The sequence below is a fragment of the Notamacropus eugenii genome, chromosome 6 (assembly GCF_028372415.1).
Source record: "Notamacropus eugenii isolate mMacEug1 chromosome 6, mMacEug1.pri_v2, whole genome shotgun sequence".
Classification (NCBI taxonomy): Eukaryota; Metazoa; Chordata; class Mammalia; order Diprotodontia; family Macropodidae; genus Notamacropus; species Notamacropus eugenii.
The window spans coordinates 372,739,589-372,757,887 of NC_092877.1; the positions used below are offsets into that span (position 1 = coordinate 372,739,589).

At 35.5% G+C, this 18,299-nt stretch overlaps 1 protein-coding gene across 1 annotated transcript in view; it reads left to right on the forward strand.

The window, feature by feature from the left end:
• The window catches only part of EPHA6 (EPH receptor A6), a 673,066-nt gene that overhangs the window by 552,082 nt on the left and 102,685 nt on the right, over positions 1–18,299 (forward strand). Inside the window, exon 10 of the mRNA XM_072621534.1 lies at positions 1,225–1,410. Within this exon, the coding sequence (XP_072477635.1) occupies positions 1,225–1,410 (186 nt within the window). The remainder of the gene's footprint in view (positions 1–1,224; positions 1,411–18,299) is intronic.

Genomic DNA, 18,299 nt, shown 5'->3' on the forward strand with positions numbered 1-18,299 from the left:
GGTCATGAAAAATCAGACATGATTGAACAACAACAACAAAAATCTATTGAAGAAAGAGTTTTCTAGCCTTCATTCACCTCATAAATCTTCTTTATCTGAATTTCCATAGCACATAGTCAATACTACTTAATTGTAGACTGTCTTATATACTTGACTGATTGTTTCAAGTATATTTGTCTTATTTCCCTAATGAAATAATAAATTTCTTGGCAACAGAGCAATTTTTTTTTCTTTTTGCCTCATAATCTCTCACATACTGATGGGCACAGTAAATCCACAAAGCAGTATAGTGAAACCAAAGAAAATTCATAGCATATATTGGTGTGCTTCCTATTTGCAGACATGTCATTTAGCCAAATGATCATGAATGAGTTAACCAGAAGAATGAGAAACGTGAAATGATAAAAAAAAAAAAATCATCCTACTATATTTTCTTTTTCTTATGGATAAAAACTGCATCAATTAACATAGCTTGGTCCTTCAAAGTATCCTTAAATTTTGGTCCTTCTAGTGTTAAGCATGATGCTAATTATGAATCTCAAGATTCTTTTCTTACAGGTAAATGAATTTCAGAGATGACGAACTTGCAGAGAAAAATTTTAGCATATGTATTCCCTGCACATATATGCATTTCACTGATAAGTCAATATTAAAGCAGATTCAAAAAGTTTACATACTATTTTTTTCTGTTGGTCATCACCCACTAGCATCACCCACTGTGTTGGCTATAATAGTTCAGTTTTTTCAAGAATATCCATCTCCGTTATGAACTCTGTGATACATTTGCTTGTTTTGTTGTTCAGTCATTTCAGTCTTATCTGACTCTTTGTGACCCCATTTGGCATTTTCTTGCCAACGATACTGGAGTGGTGTGTCATTTCCTTCTCTAGTGCATTTTATAGATGAGGAAACTGAGGCATAAAGCAATGTGATTTGCTCAGGATCACAGAGCTATTAAGTGTCTGAGGCTATATTTCAAATCATGAAGATGAGTCTTTCTGATGTCAGTGCTGGCACTCTATCCACTACACTACCTTACTGCCCTTTACATGCTCATTCCATGGTAATGCATTATCAGTGCTGCTGAACAAGCATGTGAGCTTCATAATTTTTTTTAGAAGTTCTTCGTGTGAAAATGATACCCTTAAAAGAAGGAAATTGCACTAAAACTGCAATTCTTCTCAAATATGGACACTGTGTTTAAACTCCTGTTCTTATTTCAAGGTGAATTCGGAGAAGTTTGCAGTGGACGTTTGAAAACACCAGGGAAAAGAGAGATCCCAGTTGCTATCAAAACTTTGAAAGGTGGTCACATGGACAGGCAAAGAAGAGATTTTCTAAGAGAAGCTAGTATCATGGGACAATTTGACCACCCAAACATCATTCGCCTCGAAGGTATTGTCACAAAAAGTAAGTTATTTTTCATTTTTATCAGTTCTTTTGTAAACTGCTTATATTTGAATTAAAATTAAATAAAAACACTATTTTTAGGGGAATGCTTGAATTCTTAACCATTGTTAATCAATTCTTTTCTTGAGACTATCAACAAGGGTATGAATATCAGGTTGTGACATTTCCTTTAGAAAAGGACTCTTATCCCCAGAAATAAATTAGTTTGCATAGGTCATCAAACAACCTTGATGTGATATTAACCATAAGTGACTTCCAACTTAGTGTGAAATGACTAGCCAAAAGGAAAGCTCTCTGTGCTCAATACCAGTTGTTTGAGCTATTCACTCCCTTCATAGATACCTAAATGTCACCTTTAAAAGAGAAAAATGTTTAAATACTGTGCATTACTAAGGTAAAATGCTGCTATCAGAAAAAATAATCTTAGACTAGCCAGAGGTTCCCAAACTTATTTGGCCTACCACCACCTTTTCAAAAAAAGATTGCCAGCATCCCCCAGACATCTACTTTCTTTAACCCTTTATTGTTTTTGTAAATGTACATCATTTCAATACATAATAGTTTAATGATGCATCTTAAATTTAATAATTTATTATAAATTTGTGGGGGTTTTCCTGCATTGAAATTTTGATGATGAAATATTGCATCATGTGACCATATAGGATCATATTGTAAATAAGTCATTACTTGTATGTACTTGTGCCAATGCATGCTGGACTTCACAACAAGGTGCATGATGCTTGCCTGTCAACACTGGCTTGTTAAGACCTGTCAGTGGACTTGAACATTGATTGGTTATAAATTCCATTTTGTGTGTTTATTTGGAAAATAATGTAATCACTATGAATTTAACTCTGCTATACAACAGATGAAATACATATGATCAGTTTTTCAAAATTTAATCTTCTCTTCTTTCCTTATGCTTTCACTGCCCCCTTATTTTTATTCAGTGCTTCCCAATTGTACCCAAGGCTACTACTGTCTCCCTGGATCATTCCAGCACCTGCCCAGAAGGCAGTATCACTCACTTTGGGAACTTCTGATAGTCCTGGAGCATGTTTTAAAGTAAAAGATTTCCAATGATAATGCTTTTACTATCCCATCCCTAAGAATGCCATTAGAAAATCAAATTAGAATTGCTGCAACATTATATGGAATATAAGGAAACTTTATTCTCTAACAAAATAAAATCCCATTTTCATACATTGGGCAGAACCATTAAAATGAGTTTTCTGAAAAACTTAGAACTAGTCATTTATTCTAAGAATTTAATTTCTTTAAATATTTATTCTATTTAGATCATTAAGAAATGGTAAATGCACCAGAGTTCTTCATCTTTTGCTCTATTAAGATACACAATATAATGAAAATAATATCAAAATTTATCTGGAAGAACAAAAGGTCCAGAATATCAGGGAACTAATGAAAAAAAATGCTAGGGAAGGTGGCCTAGCCATACCAGATCTTAAATTGTATTATAAAGCAGCAATCTTCAAAACTACTTGGTACTAGCTAAGAAACAGAGGGGTAGATCAGTGGAATGGGTTAGGTACTCAAGACACAGTAGTTAATGAATATAGAAATCTACTATTCGATAAATCCTAGGATCCCAGGATAAGAACTCACTGTTTGACAAAAATTCCTGGGAAAACCTGATAAAAGTGTGGAGGAAACTGGGCATAGACCAATGCCTGACAATGTATACAAGAATATAGTTCAAATGGATACATGATCTAGGCATAAAGATTGATGCTGTAAACAAATTAGAGGAACAAGGAATAGTATATTTGTCAGATTTATGGAGAATGGAGAAATTTGTGACTCAACAAGAGACAGAGAATATTTTGAAGCACAAAATGGATAATTTTGATTACATTAAATTAAAAAGTTTTTGCACAAACAAACCCAATGCAATCAAGATTAGGAGGGAATCAGAAAACTGGGAAAGAATTTTTGCAATTAATGCCTGTGATAAAGGCCTCATTTCTAAAATATATACAGAACTGAGTCAAATGTACAAGAATACAAGTCATCCTCCAACTGATAAATAGTCAAAGAATATGAACAGGGAATTTTCAGAGGAAGAAATTAAAGCTATCTACAATCATATGAAAAAATGCACTAAATCATTAATGATTAGAGAGATGCAAATCAAAACAAGTCTGAAGTACCACGTCACATCTATCAGACTGGCTAACATGACAAAACAGGAAAATGATAAATGTTGGAGAAGATATGGAAGAGCTGCAACACTAATTCATTTTTGGTGGAGCTGTGAGCTGATCCAACCATTCTGAAGAGCAATTTTGAACTATGCTTAAAGGGCTACAAAAATGTGAATACCCTTTGACCCAGCAATATCACTTCTGGGACTCTATCCCAAAGAAATCATAGAAATGGGAAAGGGTCCCACATGTACAAAAATATTTATAGCAGCTCTCCTTGTGGTGGCCAAACACTGGAAAACCAGGGGGATACCCATCAATTAGGGAATGGCTGAACAAGTTGTGGCACATGAATGTAATTTAATATTATTGTGCTATGAGAAACAATGAACAGGAAGACTTCAGAGAAGCCTGGAAAGACTTATGTGAACTGATGCTGTGTGAAAGGAGCAGAACCAGGAGAACTTTGTACACAGCAACAACCACAGTGTGAGACGAATTTTTCTGGTAGACTTAGTACTTCATTGAAATGCATGACCTGAAAAAAATTTCCAATGGACTCTTGAGGTAAAATGCCTTCCACATCCAGAGAAATAACTATGAAATTGGATCACAGATAGCAACAGACCATTTTCTTTTGTATTATGTTTTGTTTTGTTTTATGGTTTCTCCCATTCATTTTAATTCTTCTATGCAACATGCATTTAATAGGAATGTACCTGTAGAATCTATGTAAGATTGTACACTGTCTCAGGGAGAAAGTGGACAGGGAGGGGGGAATGAGGAGGAGGGAGTGGAAAAAAATCTAAGATATGTGGAAGTGATTGTCAAACACTGAAAACAAATAAAATAATTCAGTTAAAATTACTTCCATATTGGTAATTCAGCAGAAAGAAAAAATGCCCTTCAAATTTGTCCATTAAAAGCTGGGTTATGAACCTTGGTGAGGCATTAACAACCATTTTTGAGGAAGGTCAAAAGTGTGAATATTTATGCTTGAAATTTCTAAGAATAAACAGCCTTGAATTTTAAGGTTTACAGAACCTTTATGGTTTCTATTTTCTTCCTTTGCTAAATACAATCCTGTGAATTTAGAATGTATCCCTATATCACATTTATCTTCCTTTTTTCTGTTTATCATGCTAACAATTTTAATTTTTTATGTGAAAGTGAAGATATATACCACTACAATATAATTGGGTTTTTACTTAACATATTTTGTAAAAAATGAATAGGCTAAAAAAAGATGATCAGCAATGTATGTAACAGTTCAAGCCTCTCAATTGTTTCCAATATCCAAAGAGCCATCACTTAGCACTCACCTTAAGGTTTTAACAGTCCAGGATAAAATGGGCCTTTTAATTTATTTTGTATAACTCATGATTTCTAAAGCAATTCTGGACACATAATAAGTGTATAGCAAATGACTATTAGGAATAATTTGTCCATTTCTGTAAGTCATTATCTTCCACTGAAGGCAAATCAAGATTCATTTTCGAAAGGTTTCTAGAAAGAAGGGGAAATATACGATATGTATGATATGTATGTGTGTATATGTGTGTGACAGCATGCCTTATATTAGAGTTTTCAAAATAACACCAATTTTGAGTGAATTTATTGATAACATTATTGTGACTGAAGCAAGAGGAAATTTAAAATAGAAAGGCAACAAATAAGTGAATCTCTCATTCCCATAAATGTATGGAAATTGTTTCAAGATTGTCTTAAGTAGCAAAAAAACAGATAGCAATTAGTGTTCCCTAAAATCTTCATCATTATACAAAAGATAATACTAAAGAAGATTAAGATGTACCATAAATACATGTGGCTATATTTATATTTAGGCCTAAGGACATAGAAAATAAATACATGATTTTTAGCTGAGGGCAAACACAAAAATTGTTGATATGAATCTATATGCAGTCATTAAGAACTGTTAACAATACTTTCTTGTCTTATGTATCTAATCACTGAGAGATCGATGCCATCAAGTTTCAGAGAACATACTGTAGATTATCACAAATAGGTAGATAATTGCTTTCATTTTAAGGTTGACAGTAAAATGATTACACACTGAATTATATTAAAACTGAAACTGATAAAAGTTGAAGCTATTTATTTTATACCCATCACGGTTTCATTAACTCTAAAGCTATAGCTGATATAAAAGTAGAAAAGTAGAGCTATAAAAATATACTTGGCAAATACTTTCCACAAGAAACAGGCAGAAGCCATCAGGAATAGTACAGACTTATTAGCCATTACTGGCATATATGGTAGCAATATATAAGTAGGAATGTGCTCAACAATGCCATTAGCTGTATAACAAGAAAAAGAAAAAGCACTGGGCTTGTGTAAAAAAGATGAAAGCTGTGATTTCAATGATGAAGGAACACATCCCAATAGCTACAATCATCAACATACCTGGGTACTTTGGAGCTCCTTCCCTAGGATCTAGCTCAGAGGTAGCCATACACACACACACACACACACACACGCACGCACGCACGCACGCACACACACACACAGAGTCCATTTATTTCTTCGTATATCCTATATATGCCTTTCACTGATTCTTCTTCCTTCCTTCCTTCCTTCCTTCCTACCTTCCTTCCTTCCTTCCTTCCTTCCTTCCTTCCTTCCTTCCTTCCTTCCTTCCTTCCTTCCTTCCTTCCTTGTCATTCCCAAAACCTTAAACCCAATGCACTCAGCAGCCCATAGGTTGGGCAACAATAGGTCCCTACCCAAGTTCCACTTAATATCTGACTTAGAGTGATTAGCAATAATAACAGTTTCTCTTTCCCTCCCAGTTTGATTTAGTTATTTTTTTTCTTTTGCTCATTAAAGAGGCCATTCCCTGACTACTCCTTAAAGAGGCCTATTCTCTCAATGTGGGCGTTACCTCCCTCTAAGTGAGTACGTCAAAAAGCCTAGCCTAAAAAGGCCAAGGTCTCCCATTGCATCCTGGGCTGTCGCCAGTCATGCTGATGAATATCTGGTCACTGGATCCAGATGACTGAAGAGAAGTGAGGTTAGTGACCTTGCACATCCCTCCCTCACTCAAAATGAAGTCAAGTGCAAGTTATGTCATCATTTCTCTTATGTCATGATCTTCTTTGAAAATGAAGGATGAATACAACCACAAAATGTAATATATTAAGTTATGTTTGATTTTATATGAGTATGTATATATCTACACATATACATGTACCTATATATTGTGTGACTATATATTTCCTTAGCCCAATGCATAATACATAATAAGTTTTAAGAGCTTAAAAAATGATTTTTCAGTCATCCATTGTTAATCCTTGGAAGGGCCAAAAGAGGAATAGTTGAGCAGCTCCCATGTACACCTTAAAGCTGCATTGGTACTAATTAAATGTAATTGTTTTTTCCCATATTCCAACTGAATCTCATTGACTACTTTCTATTACTAGACTATGAAATCATCAACCATTATCCTACTCCAAAATTGAACAGTCCTAATCCTTTGAGCATTAAAAGCAATAGCAATTGCTCCCTATTTTTCCCCAAACCCTGTTTAAGCAATCTGGATTGCTGTATAAGACCTTCAAGAAACTATGGAATGGCACATGGAACATAGGTGTGACTATTGATTGCAGTCAATAAATTGGGAGAGTGGAAGGGAGAGAAGGAAATGCTGGAGGTGAGGTTAAGAGGCATTACCCAGGTGCAGTAACAAGAGATTCTCTGCTGTCAGGAGCTTAAGCTTAAATGCATTTTCATGACTTGGCAGCTTTAATACAGGTCCTCAGGATTTCAATCATCTACTCTAGCTACCACCTTCTCTGCCTTTTCCAATCACTTATCAATCTGCCTGGAGATATTACTTGTGACTGATGGAAAGAGGAGTTATTACAGAAGCAGGTCTCACCATGTCACCACCCCTCCCCACTCAATAACTCCAGTGGCTCTCTATCACAACCAGAATCAATACAAAATTCTCTGTTTGGCATTCAGAGCCCTTTACAACCTAGCCTCTTCCTACCTTTCCAGTCTTCTTATACTTTACTCCCTGTCACATACTTTTTCACCCAATGACCTGGCTTCCTTGCTGTTTCATGAACAAGACACTCCATCTCTTGGCTCTGAGCATTTTCTCAGACTGTCCACCATTCCTGAACACTCACCTTCCTCAACTCTACCTATTGACTTCCCTGACTTCCTTCAAGACAACTAAAATCCCACCTTCGACAGAAAACATTCCCCTACCTCTATTAACTCCATTATTTCCGTAAATGCATACAATGCATGTGTATATAGACACGTGTATATATGCATACATATATGCATGTATATACATTTATATTTATATACCTTGCTTGGTATATATTTGTTTGCCTGTTGTCACTCCCATTCAATTGTAATCTTCCTGAGGATCTGGACTGTCTTCTGTCTCTTCTTGTATACCCAACCCTTAGCAAAGTGCCTGGCACATAGTATGTACTTAATAAATGTGTTGATTGATTAATTGATACACTCATTATCCCAACCCATTTCTATTTTACTTCAGAATAAACAAAATAAGTCAGGAATAGGGTTGAGAGAATCAAAAGAAACAATAAGAAAGGTTTGCAGTACAGTTCATCTTTTATGACTAAAGGAGGAAAAACTTGTGTAAAAATGTAATGTATACTTCTAAGATTTACACACATTTCCATACTTGAATGGATCTGTCATCTCATCACAGTGGGTACTCATTCCTCTGGAGTAGATGGAAGCCCTCTCATGCTTCTTAATGATTTACAAAACTTGTTCACATTTTTCATAGCTCCTCCACAAATGAAAGCATGTTTTGATAGATAAATAAATAGATATGCTTCTGAGTAATCAAAGATGTACAAAGTGTCAGGATTATGTGTTTGTGTGTGAACATACATATACAAATTTCTAAGTTCATTCCACCTAATTATAAAACAGTTAAATTTAAGAGTGATTATTCATTTTATGGATCTTCTATATTTAAAATGAAAACAGATTTACATGTGATGGTTTAGAAATGTAGCTGTTAAGTACTTAGGGTCATCTATATTTGAGTAAATGGAATCATAGGTGAATTGAAGTGTAAAATCCATGAAAAATTTTTACTGAGAATATACAAAAAGATAAGGGAGAGAATTAAGTAAGGTAATGGCAGAATTTAGTTAAGTTCCCTTTCTTCCTACCAATCAATCACTGTCCTGTTGTTTTTGCTTTGTGATGATGAATGCCTCTTACGCCTGCTTTGCTGTAACCCCAATACCTTTTCAAAACTGCCCTTACTATTTAGGGTCAGCATGTTGTGAAATAAGAAGAAATGTTCAAATCTGTCCTCAGACAATTACTAGCAGTGTGATCCCGGCTAAGTCACTTAACCTTGTTTGCCTCAGTTTCCTCATCTGTAGAATGAGTTGGAGGAGGAAATGACAAACCACTCCAGGATATTTGCTGAGAGAACCACAAATGGGATCACGAAAAGTTGGACACAACTGAAACTGCTGAACAACGAAAGTATTGACTGGAATCATGATACTGTATTATATCCCATTGTTTCGTATCTCCTTACATGATCATAAAGCCCTTGAAGGAAGGGACTATGTCTTGTCTATAATACTTGGTATGCTTCTCTCTCTGTACAGCAGATGTTTAACAAATGTTAAATTGACTGATTGATCATACTAAATTTGGGATCAGAGGACCTGGATTTGAATGCTAACTTTTCTTTTTACTACCATAGAATCCTACTCACTGAGCCTGTGCTTAATCTGTAAAATGAATATTTTGGATGAGGCAATCTCTAGTGTCCTTTCATCTCTAAATGGCACTTTGGAAGTGAAAATTAGTACATTGTATCATGAAGGCAAGCAGTATAGCTTGGAAGAGATTTGAATCCCAATTATTCATATTCAAGCAAGCAAGCAAAAAATATTTATAAAGCACTTACTATGTTCTAGGCACTCTGCTAAGCGCTAGGGAAACAAATAAAGAGTGAAAAGGGTATCTTACCTAAAGGACCTTACATTGTACTAGGGGAGACAAAAAGGCATTAAGTCACATTAAAAGATCAGTAGGGAGGTGTGTAGTAGATAAAATGCTGAACCTAGAATTAGGAAAACTTGAGTTCAGATCTGGCACCAGACACTTACTAGTTGTCTGACCTTGAGCCAATGACTTAATCTGTATTTGCCTCAGTTTCCACAATTGTACAAGGGGACTAATAATAACATCTACCTTCCAGGGTTGTTGGGAGGGATCAAATGAGAGAGTTTAGCATAACACCTGGCACACAGTAGGGACTACAGAAATGCTAGTGATGGTAATAATGATGATATTATCAGGAAAGGTCTCGTGCAGAGGTTGCTCTTGGCATGAGTCTTGAAGGACATAAGAAATTCTAAGATTCAAGAGTGAGGAGGGAGAGCATTCCAGGCATGGGTGACAGCCAATATATAGTTATAGATACCTGACACAGTTAATATTTATATAGTGCTTACAATGTGCCAGGGACTGTGTTAAGTTCTTTACAATTATTATCTTTTTTAACCCTCACAATAACCCTGGGAGGTAGGTGCTATCAGAGTTGGGAGAAGCTTCTTCACATATGAGTAACAGAAAGTAAGGCAGTATGGCTGGATCATAAGAAGACTTGTAAGACAGGAGACTTGTAAGAAGACTTGAGAGACAGGAAGGGACAAGCTCTTGCAGGGATTCCAATGCCAAACAGAAATTAATGTCCAACACTAGAGGTAATATGCAGCCACTGGAATTTATTGAGTGAAAAGGTGATATGAACAGATTTCAGGAAAATTAGGATTTTAAGAATATCACTTTGACATCTGTGTGTAGTATGGATTAGAATAGAGAGATATTGGGCAGGGAGACCAATTAGGAAGCTACTTCAATAGTCCAGGGGAGAATGGAGAAGGATCTGAACTAGGATAATGATGATGTGAGAAAGTGGGATGTATGACAGAGATATTTAGTAAATAGAAATGATCAGATTTGGCAAATTGGTTGAATATTTAGAGTGAATGAGAGTGAATGGTTAAGGATAACACCAAGGTTAAGAACCTGGATGACTGGGAAAATGGTGTTGTCCTAAGCAGTAATAGGAAAGTTTGAAAGAAAAGTGACTTCCAGGAAAAGGAAAATGAGTTACATCTCTTTTGACATGTTGATTTTGAGCTATCTATAGTACTTCCACTTGAAAATATATACTATGATGGTGTGAGACTGAGACTCAGGAAAGACTAGGGCTGAATACATGATCTAGAAGTTATGTGCATAGAGATGACAATTAAAGATATGGGAATGGATGCTCACCAAATAAAGTAGAAGAGAAGGGGTGTGATTTAGTATAAGACAATGTGATGTAACAGAAATGAGAAAATCTGTAGAATTCTACTTCTGCCACTTACTAGTATCATAACTTTCATTCAGTTCATATGAACATCACATCCATCCAAAGAAAGGGTATAATAAATAATATAGGACATGTCCTGTCTTCCTTATTGAGCCATTATGAAAATCAAGATTTTATACATCCATAGGCTTAATAAGCTACATGCCTAGATTGAATGATCTACTAATAGTATTATGAAAACAAGAACTGCTATAACTGTAACTACTATGAGTAGTGATCTAGGTTTATTTATAGAGAAGTTCATAGTAGAAATAGTAATATCCAAATATTTGAAACCAAAGTAAGTTTTTGCTGGACTAGTAACTTTTTTAATGGCAAGTCTTTATTGGAGATAGCATGGAATGAGTAAAAGCACTTAGGTTTGGAATTGGAGAACCTAGGTTCAAATCTCAATTTGTACTTTGTAACCTAGGACAATTTTTTAAACCTTTCTGGGTCTCAGCTGCATCTGCGTAATGAAAACAGTGGACTGCATCACCATAAAGTCCTTTTGTAAAGTCTATGCTGTTGATTGTTCAGTCATTTCAATTGTGTCCAACTTTTTATCGTTCCATCTGTAGTTTTCTTGGCAAAGACACTATAGTGGTTTGCCTTTCCTTCTCCAGCTCATCTGACAGATGAGGAAACTGAATTAAACAGGATTAAATAAATAACTTGCTTGGGGTCACATAACCAAAAATTGTCCAAGAACAGATTTGAACTCAAGAAGATGTCTTCCTGATTTCCAGCCCTATATATATGGATATATGGATGCACTGTGCCAGCTAGCTGCCCATGCACCACCTAAATGCCCAAAGTCCATAATTCTCTATAAAAAGACTGACATTTCTACAGCAGGATAGGAAGAGGGAATATATCAGATAATTCTAAATGCCCACTTTATAAATTGAGTCAGTTGCTTACCTAGCGTGAGCTTAGTACTATCTAGTGACTTGAGTTCCTAAAGTCAGGAAGTTTACAGATTTATTCAAAGGAGTCACAGTAGAGCTTTTACAAGAAATACAGTATTGCCTCTGGCTGAGAAAGAATCTGAGACATACCTTGTTTTTCTGCTCCCATTTGAGAAGAAACATATTCATGCTAATTTATTGTAATCTGGGGAGTCGCTTCTACTCCCTAAGGTCTCTTTTCTACTAATCATAAACGTCAGCCTCAGACTTCAGTGAATTCTTCTGCCTTTGTCATTCACACAAGTAGACTACTTTATGACTCAGCCCCGAGGATAAAAGCATGAAGCGTTTCCTCTCTTCTGCTATGCGCTAATGAAAAGATTCTCTTGAAATGAGCTCAGCTTTCATTTTGGCTACCTGTTACAGAAATCACAATATTTCACTTTGTATAGAAAATCCACAGATAATTATGCAGCAAACTCCTGCAATGTGCCATCCATTGAGGATTTTCCCATGCATAAAATCATAGTATGTCAAAATGAACCAAATTTTGACTTCCTGAAATCAGGCTCAATGTCAAAACTGAGAGGCGACATGTAGTATAGTGGAAATGTGCTCATCTTGAAGACCTAAGCCTGGGTTTTACTATTTCATTTCTCTAGGCCTCAGTTCCTCTAGTTCCCTCATCCATAAAACAAGAGGGTTAAAGTAGAGAATCCCAAAGATCTCTTCCCTCTTTCACATCCTTGGATTCCTTTATAAATATCCTTTGCAAAAAAAGAAAAAAATGAACCAGACCATGGATTTCCTTGGTGAAGGGAATAAATGCTAAGGAAATTCCTCCAGCCAAAAAAAGATAAGCAACTGCTCTGTAACTCATTCTCTCTGAGGTTAACTGACTTGTCTCAGGTCACATAACCAGTGCATGGTAGAGGCAGGGCTGAATGCAAAAGGTGATTTCTTTATCCACTAGTTAGTCCCCTACCTGGAAAATTTCCCAAGTACAAATCAATTCCACTAAAAGAAATCCGGGACATTTCTGTCCTACTCAACCCCACCTTCCATGTAGGCTGGTTTGCATAGGGTTGAAAAGATGCCTAGGCAGACTTTGGATTCAAGATGCCATGGGAGAATAGAAAAAGAGGTACTCTGAAGATAAAAAGGGACTGTGGGGAGGAGAGTGGTAATGGAATGCCTAAGGTAAAATACTACTATGTGATTTGTTTGGCCCAGTGTGGCCCTGATTCAAATCTTAGTCTATGTCACCAAACATAGGAAAGTTGGTTATTTCCCTGAAGGTAAAACTTACGCTTACTATATTTGTCACCCAAGTGTTTGGGGGTAAGTTTCAGATAACTAAACTGCTACAACTTGCAATGGATGTCAACTTAATCCACCTAACTTTATTGATAAGAAGACCAGATCCACACCAAGTTAAACATTTTGCCAGCACTTTAGCAAAGCTAAAATACATCTAAAATACTATACACAAACTGTATAAAAATCAACACTGCAATAACACCTTTCATGCATAATCAATTGCCCTATTTCTACTGTGACACATTTTAATTGCACATGGAATACAACTTACTGTTTCCACTTCTGAAGAAAAAAAAGAACAAGTACAAAAGAAATGATTCTTAAAAAACCATTAGTCCACAGGTACCTCTCCCAAGTTCTAATGGCAGTTAGACTCCTGGGATCTCTTGGCCTAGATGCAAATAGCAGAAACTATAAAATTCAAGTATTGATCATGGTTGGTGCTGTTTTGCAGACTAGTATCCACTTGGCCTAAAGAATGGATTTCTGGAGCTGGTAGAAATGACCTGACACACAAATAAATGGAAAATAGATCATGTTTATTTTCCAAGACTATTATAAATTGCTAACATTATACGTTATATGCCTTATTAACATTACCCTTGTGCCATTGTCTTAACAAAGTATTAAGTGCTTATTATTTGTTCAAATGATTTATTCAGTTTTAAACCAAAAAGAAAATAGGAGTTTTTACTGACCTGTAGCAAATTGAAACAAAGCAATTTATCTTAATACACCATTTCTAGCATAAGAGGAAATCTGTCTTTAATAAATTCTAGTGCAGAATATGTAGATTGGAGCCTCTCAGTAAGAAACTCTTTTCACCAGTGCTGATTGTAATGATTTAGACTGAGAAAACACTGAGTGGTTAAGTGACAGTGGTCACGCAGCTAGTGTGTATCAGAGGTAGGACTTCTGAGTCTACCTGAGTCAGTCCAATCTTCTACCCCCCAGATAGCAAATGATAGTATTACAACGTATGGTATATATTGTTTGGTGGTGGTGCTGCTGCTGCTACTTTTGTTGTCTCTTTATCTTGCTCAGGTTAAAAGCACAATTTGTAGTCCTTTACCTTTGTTGATGAGTATGGAAACTCTATCCTGTCCCATTTCTATCCAGAGCAATTTCTCCCCTATTTAGGCAACCTGGTTCCCCTACCATCAAACTCTCCAGGAGCTCGCCATATTGGTATCAGACTTAGTTTGAATACTCAACCGGCTTTAACCCTATTACACTCAAAACACCTGACTTCAAGCAATCTGCAAGCCTCAGTTTCTCCAATAGCAGGATGATTTGCCATTGTGCCCAGCCAGTATATCTGCATTTATGTATGTGAAGGACTTTATGTCAAAAACATTCCATTTGCATGGGAACCAGTCTACTTGTTGACTGATAAACAAAAACACACTAGTGCTGTAAAAAGTGTAAGGCTTTAAAAATAATGAAAACTTCTCAAAAACATTTTTCAATGTTCTAAACAAAGTAAATTTCAAATATCACACACACACACAAACACACACACACACCTGTATCCAATCAGATATATTATTCCCTGTATTTATTCTTTCCCACTCCAAGTCAGACTCCTCCTAGTTGCCAAAGTGATATGCCTAACATACAAGTCTCATCGCATAAACTTCAAAGACTCCCTATTGCCTCTAGTAACTATAATCTTCTCTGGCTGCCACTTCAAGGTCTTAACAAATTTCCATAGTATACATACCCTTCACACACTCTACAATACACTGAAATTGACTTACTTACTGTACTCCATGCTTCACATTTGACTTCCCATTTCCATGTCTTTGCTCAGGCAGTTCTACATGTCAAGAATGCTCTTTCCTCCCCTCTGCTCCTTAGAACCCTTATTTTCCTTCAGCATTAAACTCAATGGCTCCCTACTCTGTGAAGCTTTTTCTAATTCCTCCCAACTTCTAGGCCCCACAAATTACATTGTATTTATTTTGTGGTTGCTCATATATGTATGTCTCCCCTGATAGAAAGTCACTTCCTAGAGTGCAGAGAGTATTTCAATTATGTGTAATGGAAAATACTTAATAAATGCTTATTGCTTGAATTATGGAGCTATTTAGTAGGATATTATACAAGTAAATAATATGTATTATCTATGTATATAGCTATGTAGACATCTATACACATAATGAATACCAATTCACAATTTACACAGTACATTTTCAATAGTTTTCAGTCATGTCTGATGCTGAATGATTTCAGTCTGGAATTTTCTTAGCAAAGATACTGGAGTGTTTTGTTGTTTCCTTCTTCAGCTCATTTTACAGATGAAGAAACTGAGACAAATAAAGTTAAGTGACTTCCCCAGGACTATACAACTAGAAAGTATCTAAGGCCAGATTCAAACTCAGGAAGATGAGTCTTCATGATTCCAAGCCTGGCATGCTATTACACCACTTAACTGCCCAAATAGTACATAGAGGTACACATATAGAAAATAATGAACTATATAGTACACATAGTACTATATGGTACGTAAGGAATATATTGAGAAACCATAGTGTTATATATGTTCCAAATGGGAACAACATTACTTTCTACAGTTTATTAATAAACAGATAAGTTTGGAAACAATACCTGAGAGAAAATTGGTAAAAGAAAGAAATTAAAGAGGGAACACAAATTAATTAACAAGAATTTTGCAATTGCCTGCTATGTGACAGATACTAGGAAATGAAAAGGAGAAGAGTGTTAAATATTCAGTAGTCATTCAACAAATAATAATGGAGAAGAAATTTAATATTAACTGTTGACTCAGTTGATTAATTCAGAAACATTAAATACAGAAAAGCTACAAGGCAATAATTAAATGCTAATAGTAATGCTATAAAGGTCATATCCAAAAAGAACTTCTGAAATTTTTCCTCTTGAGGATAAATAATCCATACAAAATAGAACTTCATAAATAATAGAACAGTTCCCTACAAAAGAAGCAAGAGGAAAAAGTTGTTATAGTATTCTTGATAACTGTTGCTAATGTAGAGACTTTGAGTAAGCTCTTCAAAGGCTTCTGAAGCCAATGTTAAGTCTAAAACAATTGTTACCAGTCACTAAATCCTTTGAGATTATTTAGGGTATCATCAAAGGTCAGGAGTAGAGCCATAGCTTTATTCTTGTTCAACACGAGGATCTAGCATCTCCAGCACTTTATAGCCTACTAAATGCTGAATAATAAGATGCCAAATGTCAAAAGAGAAAGTAGGAAATGAAAGATAGAGGTGAATACCATCAGCATAGAGAGGATATTCTTGCTATTTATTCCATTTACCAAGGGGAAAGAGGCATACAGAAAGTATTGAAGGCCTAGGACTGACTCCTAAAGAGCCTCCTACCAATAACTCATAAAAATGAGACAACTTCAATTCACCCAGCTCTTGGAGAGATCAACTAAGCACACACACACATACACACACACACACACACACACACACACACACACACACACACACACACACACACACACACACACACACACACACCCCTAATCTCAGCTTTGAAAAACAGCTAGAAAATAAAGGAAAAATGAATTAGAGATCATTGTTTATTGAGGCAGGTACTACAAATAATTCAAGAGAAATTATACTGATGAAAAAGTGTCCTTAGTTTTTTGCATATTTATGATTCAATTAATAACCATTATTACAGAGCGCGATGATCACAATACACGAATATAGCTTTTTGAAGAAAAAGGAGACATGTTTAAGTGTCTATGAATAACAATTGAGGGGAAAAATTTCTCAAAACTTTACTATATTAAATAATACTAATTTTGACAAATGCTTTAAGTGTATAAGCACAAGTAGGAATGAGAAATTGCAAGGTATCTCTAGTATCTCTTTTAATCTGATAAAATTAAAGATTTTATATGTTAGAGGTATATTGTTAGAATAACTATTTAGCTCCTTAATTGAGGAAAAAGAAATTTTTCAAAACAGCTTACTATATAATGCTCATTTTAATATAATCCTTTAAATATGTAAGCATAAGTAGTTGCAAAGTACTGGAAATATGTGTCTGTTTCTTTGTTATTTAAAACTTAAAGAATCTTAGAGAAAGGACAAAGAAAATCCTCTTGTAGGCTGCATTGGAGCTTAGTCTGGAGGGATGCCAGGGCTTTTAACAGGGAGGGATAAGCAGGAATGGCATTCTAGTATAAAGGGACAGCCAGTTCAAAAGGCCCAGTGATGGAAGATCTAATTTAGTGTGCAAGTAACCGAAAGCAAGCTAGTATGGCTGGATCAAAAAATATGTAGAAGGCAGTAAAGTTTAAGACTACTAGAAAAGGGGGAAAAAAAGAGGGCAAGGTTATGAAGAGTTTTAAGTGCAAAATGTATCTTAAGTGGGAAAAGTAGTAGCCAAATTGTGGAAGGTTTTACATGCTAAATCCTCCAGTTAATGGGGAACTATTAAGCAGTGCTGCAATATGATGGTGAGCAAATGTGATAATGTACATGATGTACCTTGCACCATTAAGAATTGTAGAAATTATTCATTGCATTTTATTTATTAAAGGATGTCCATGGGGTAACATGGTTTGGTGAGTAAAGTTCTGAACTTGGAGTCAGGAAAGCCTAGGTTCAAATATGCAAAAAACAATCCTGTTTTATGATGTTCTCTAGGATTTCTCCACTAAGTCACAGGTGGTTTGCAATCTGAATTAGTGGAGGGAGCGATCACAGTGGGAATTTTTCCAAAGTCCTTACTAAGTTAAAGAAAGTGAGAGTAAGGACGATAATTCAGGCATTATTGCAATAATCCAGCAGAAAACTAATAGCATTTTAAATTTATGTAGACCTTTGCAATTTACAAAGTGCTTTCCTTAGAAAGGCAATGAAACCTGACTCACACAGATCCCTATGAGAATAGAAAAGAAAAAAGATGCAAAGTAGAAAAATAAAATGAAATAAAAGAAGAATTTATAGGAAATTCGTTCCCCTCAAATTATGAAGTAAATATCTTTCTTATATGATATAATTCCAAGAGTGTAGCTATTTCTCCAAAATTTATGTCATATTTGATAGATTTCTAAAAGTAACTTGCAAGCTAAAAATTGTT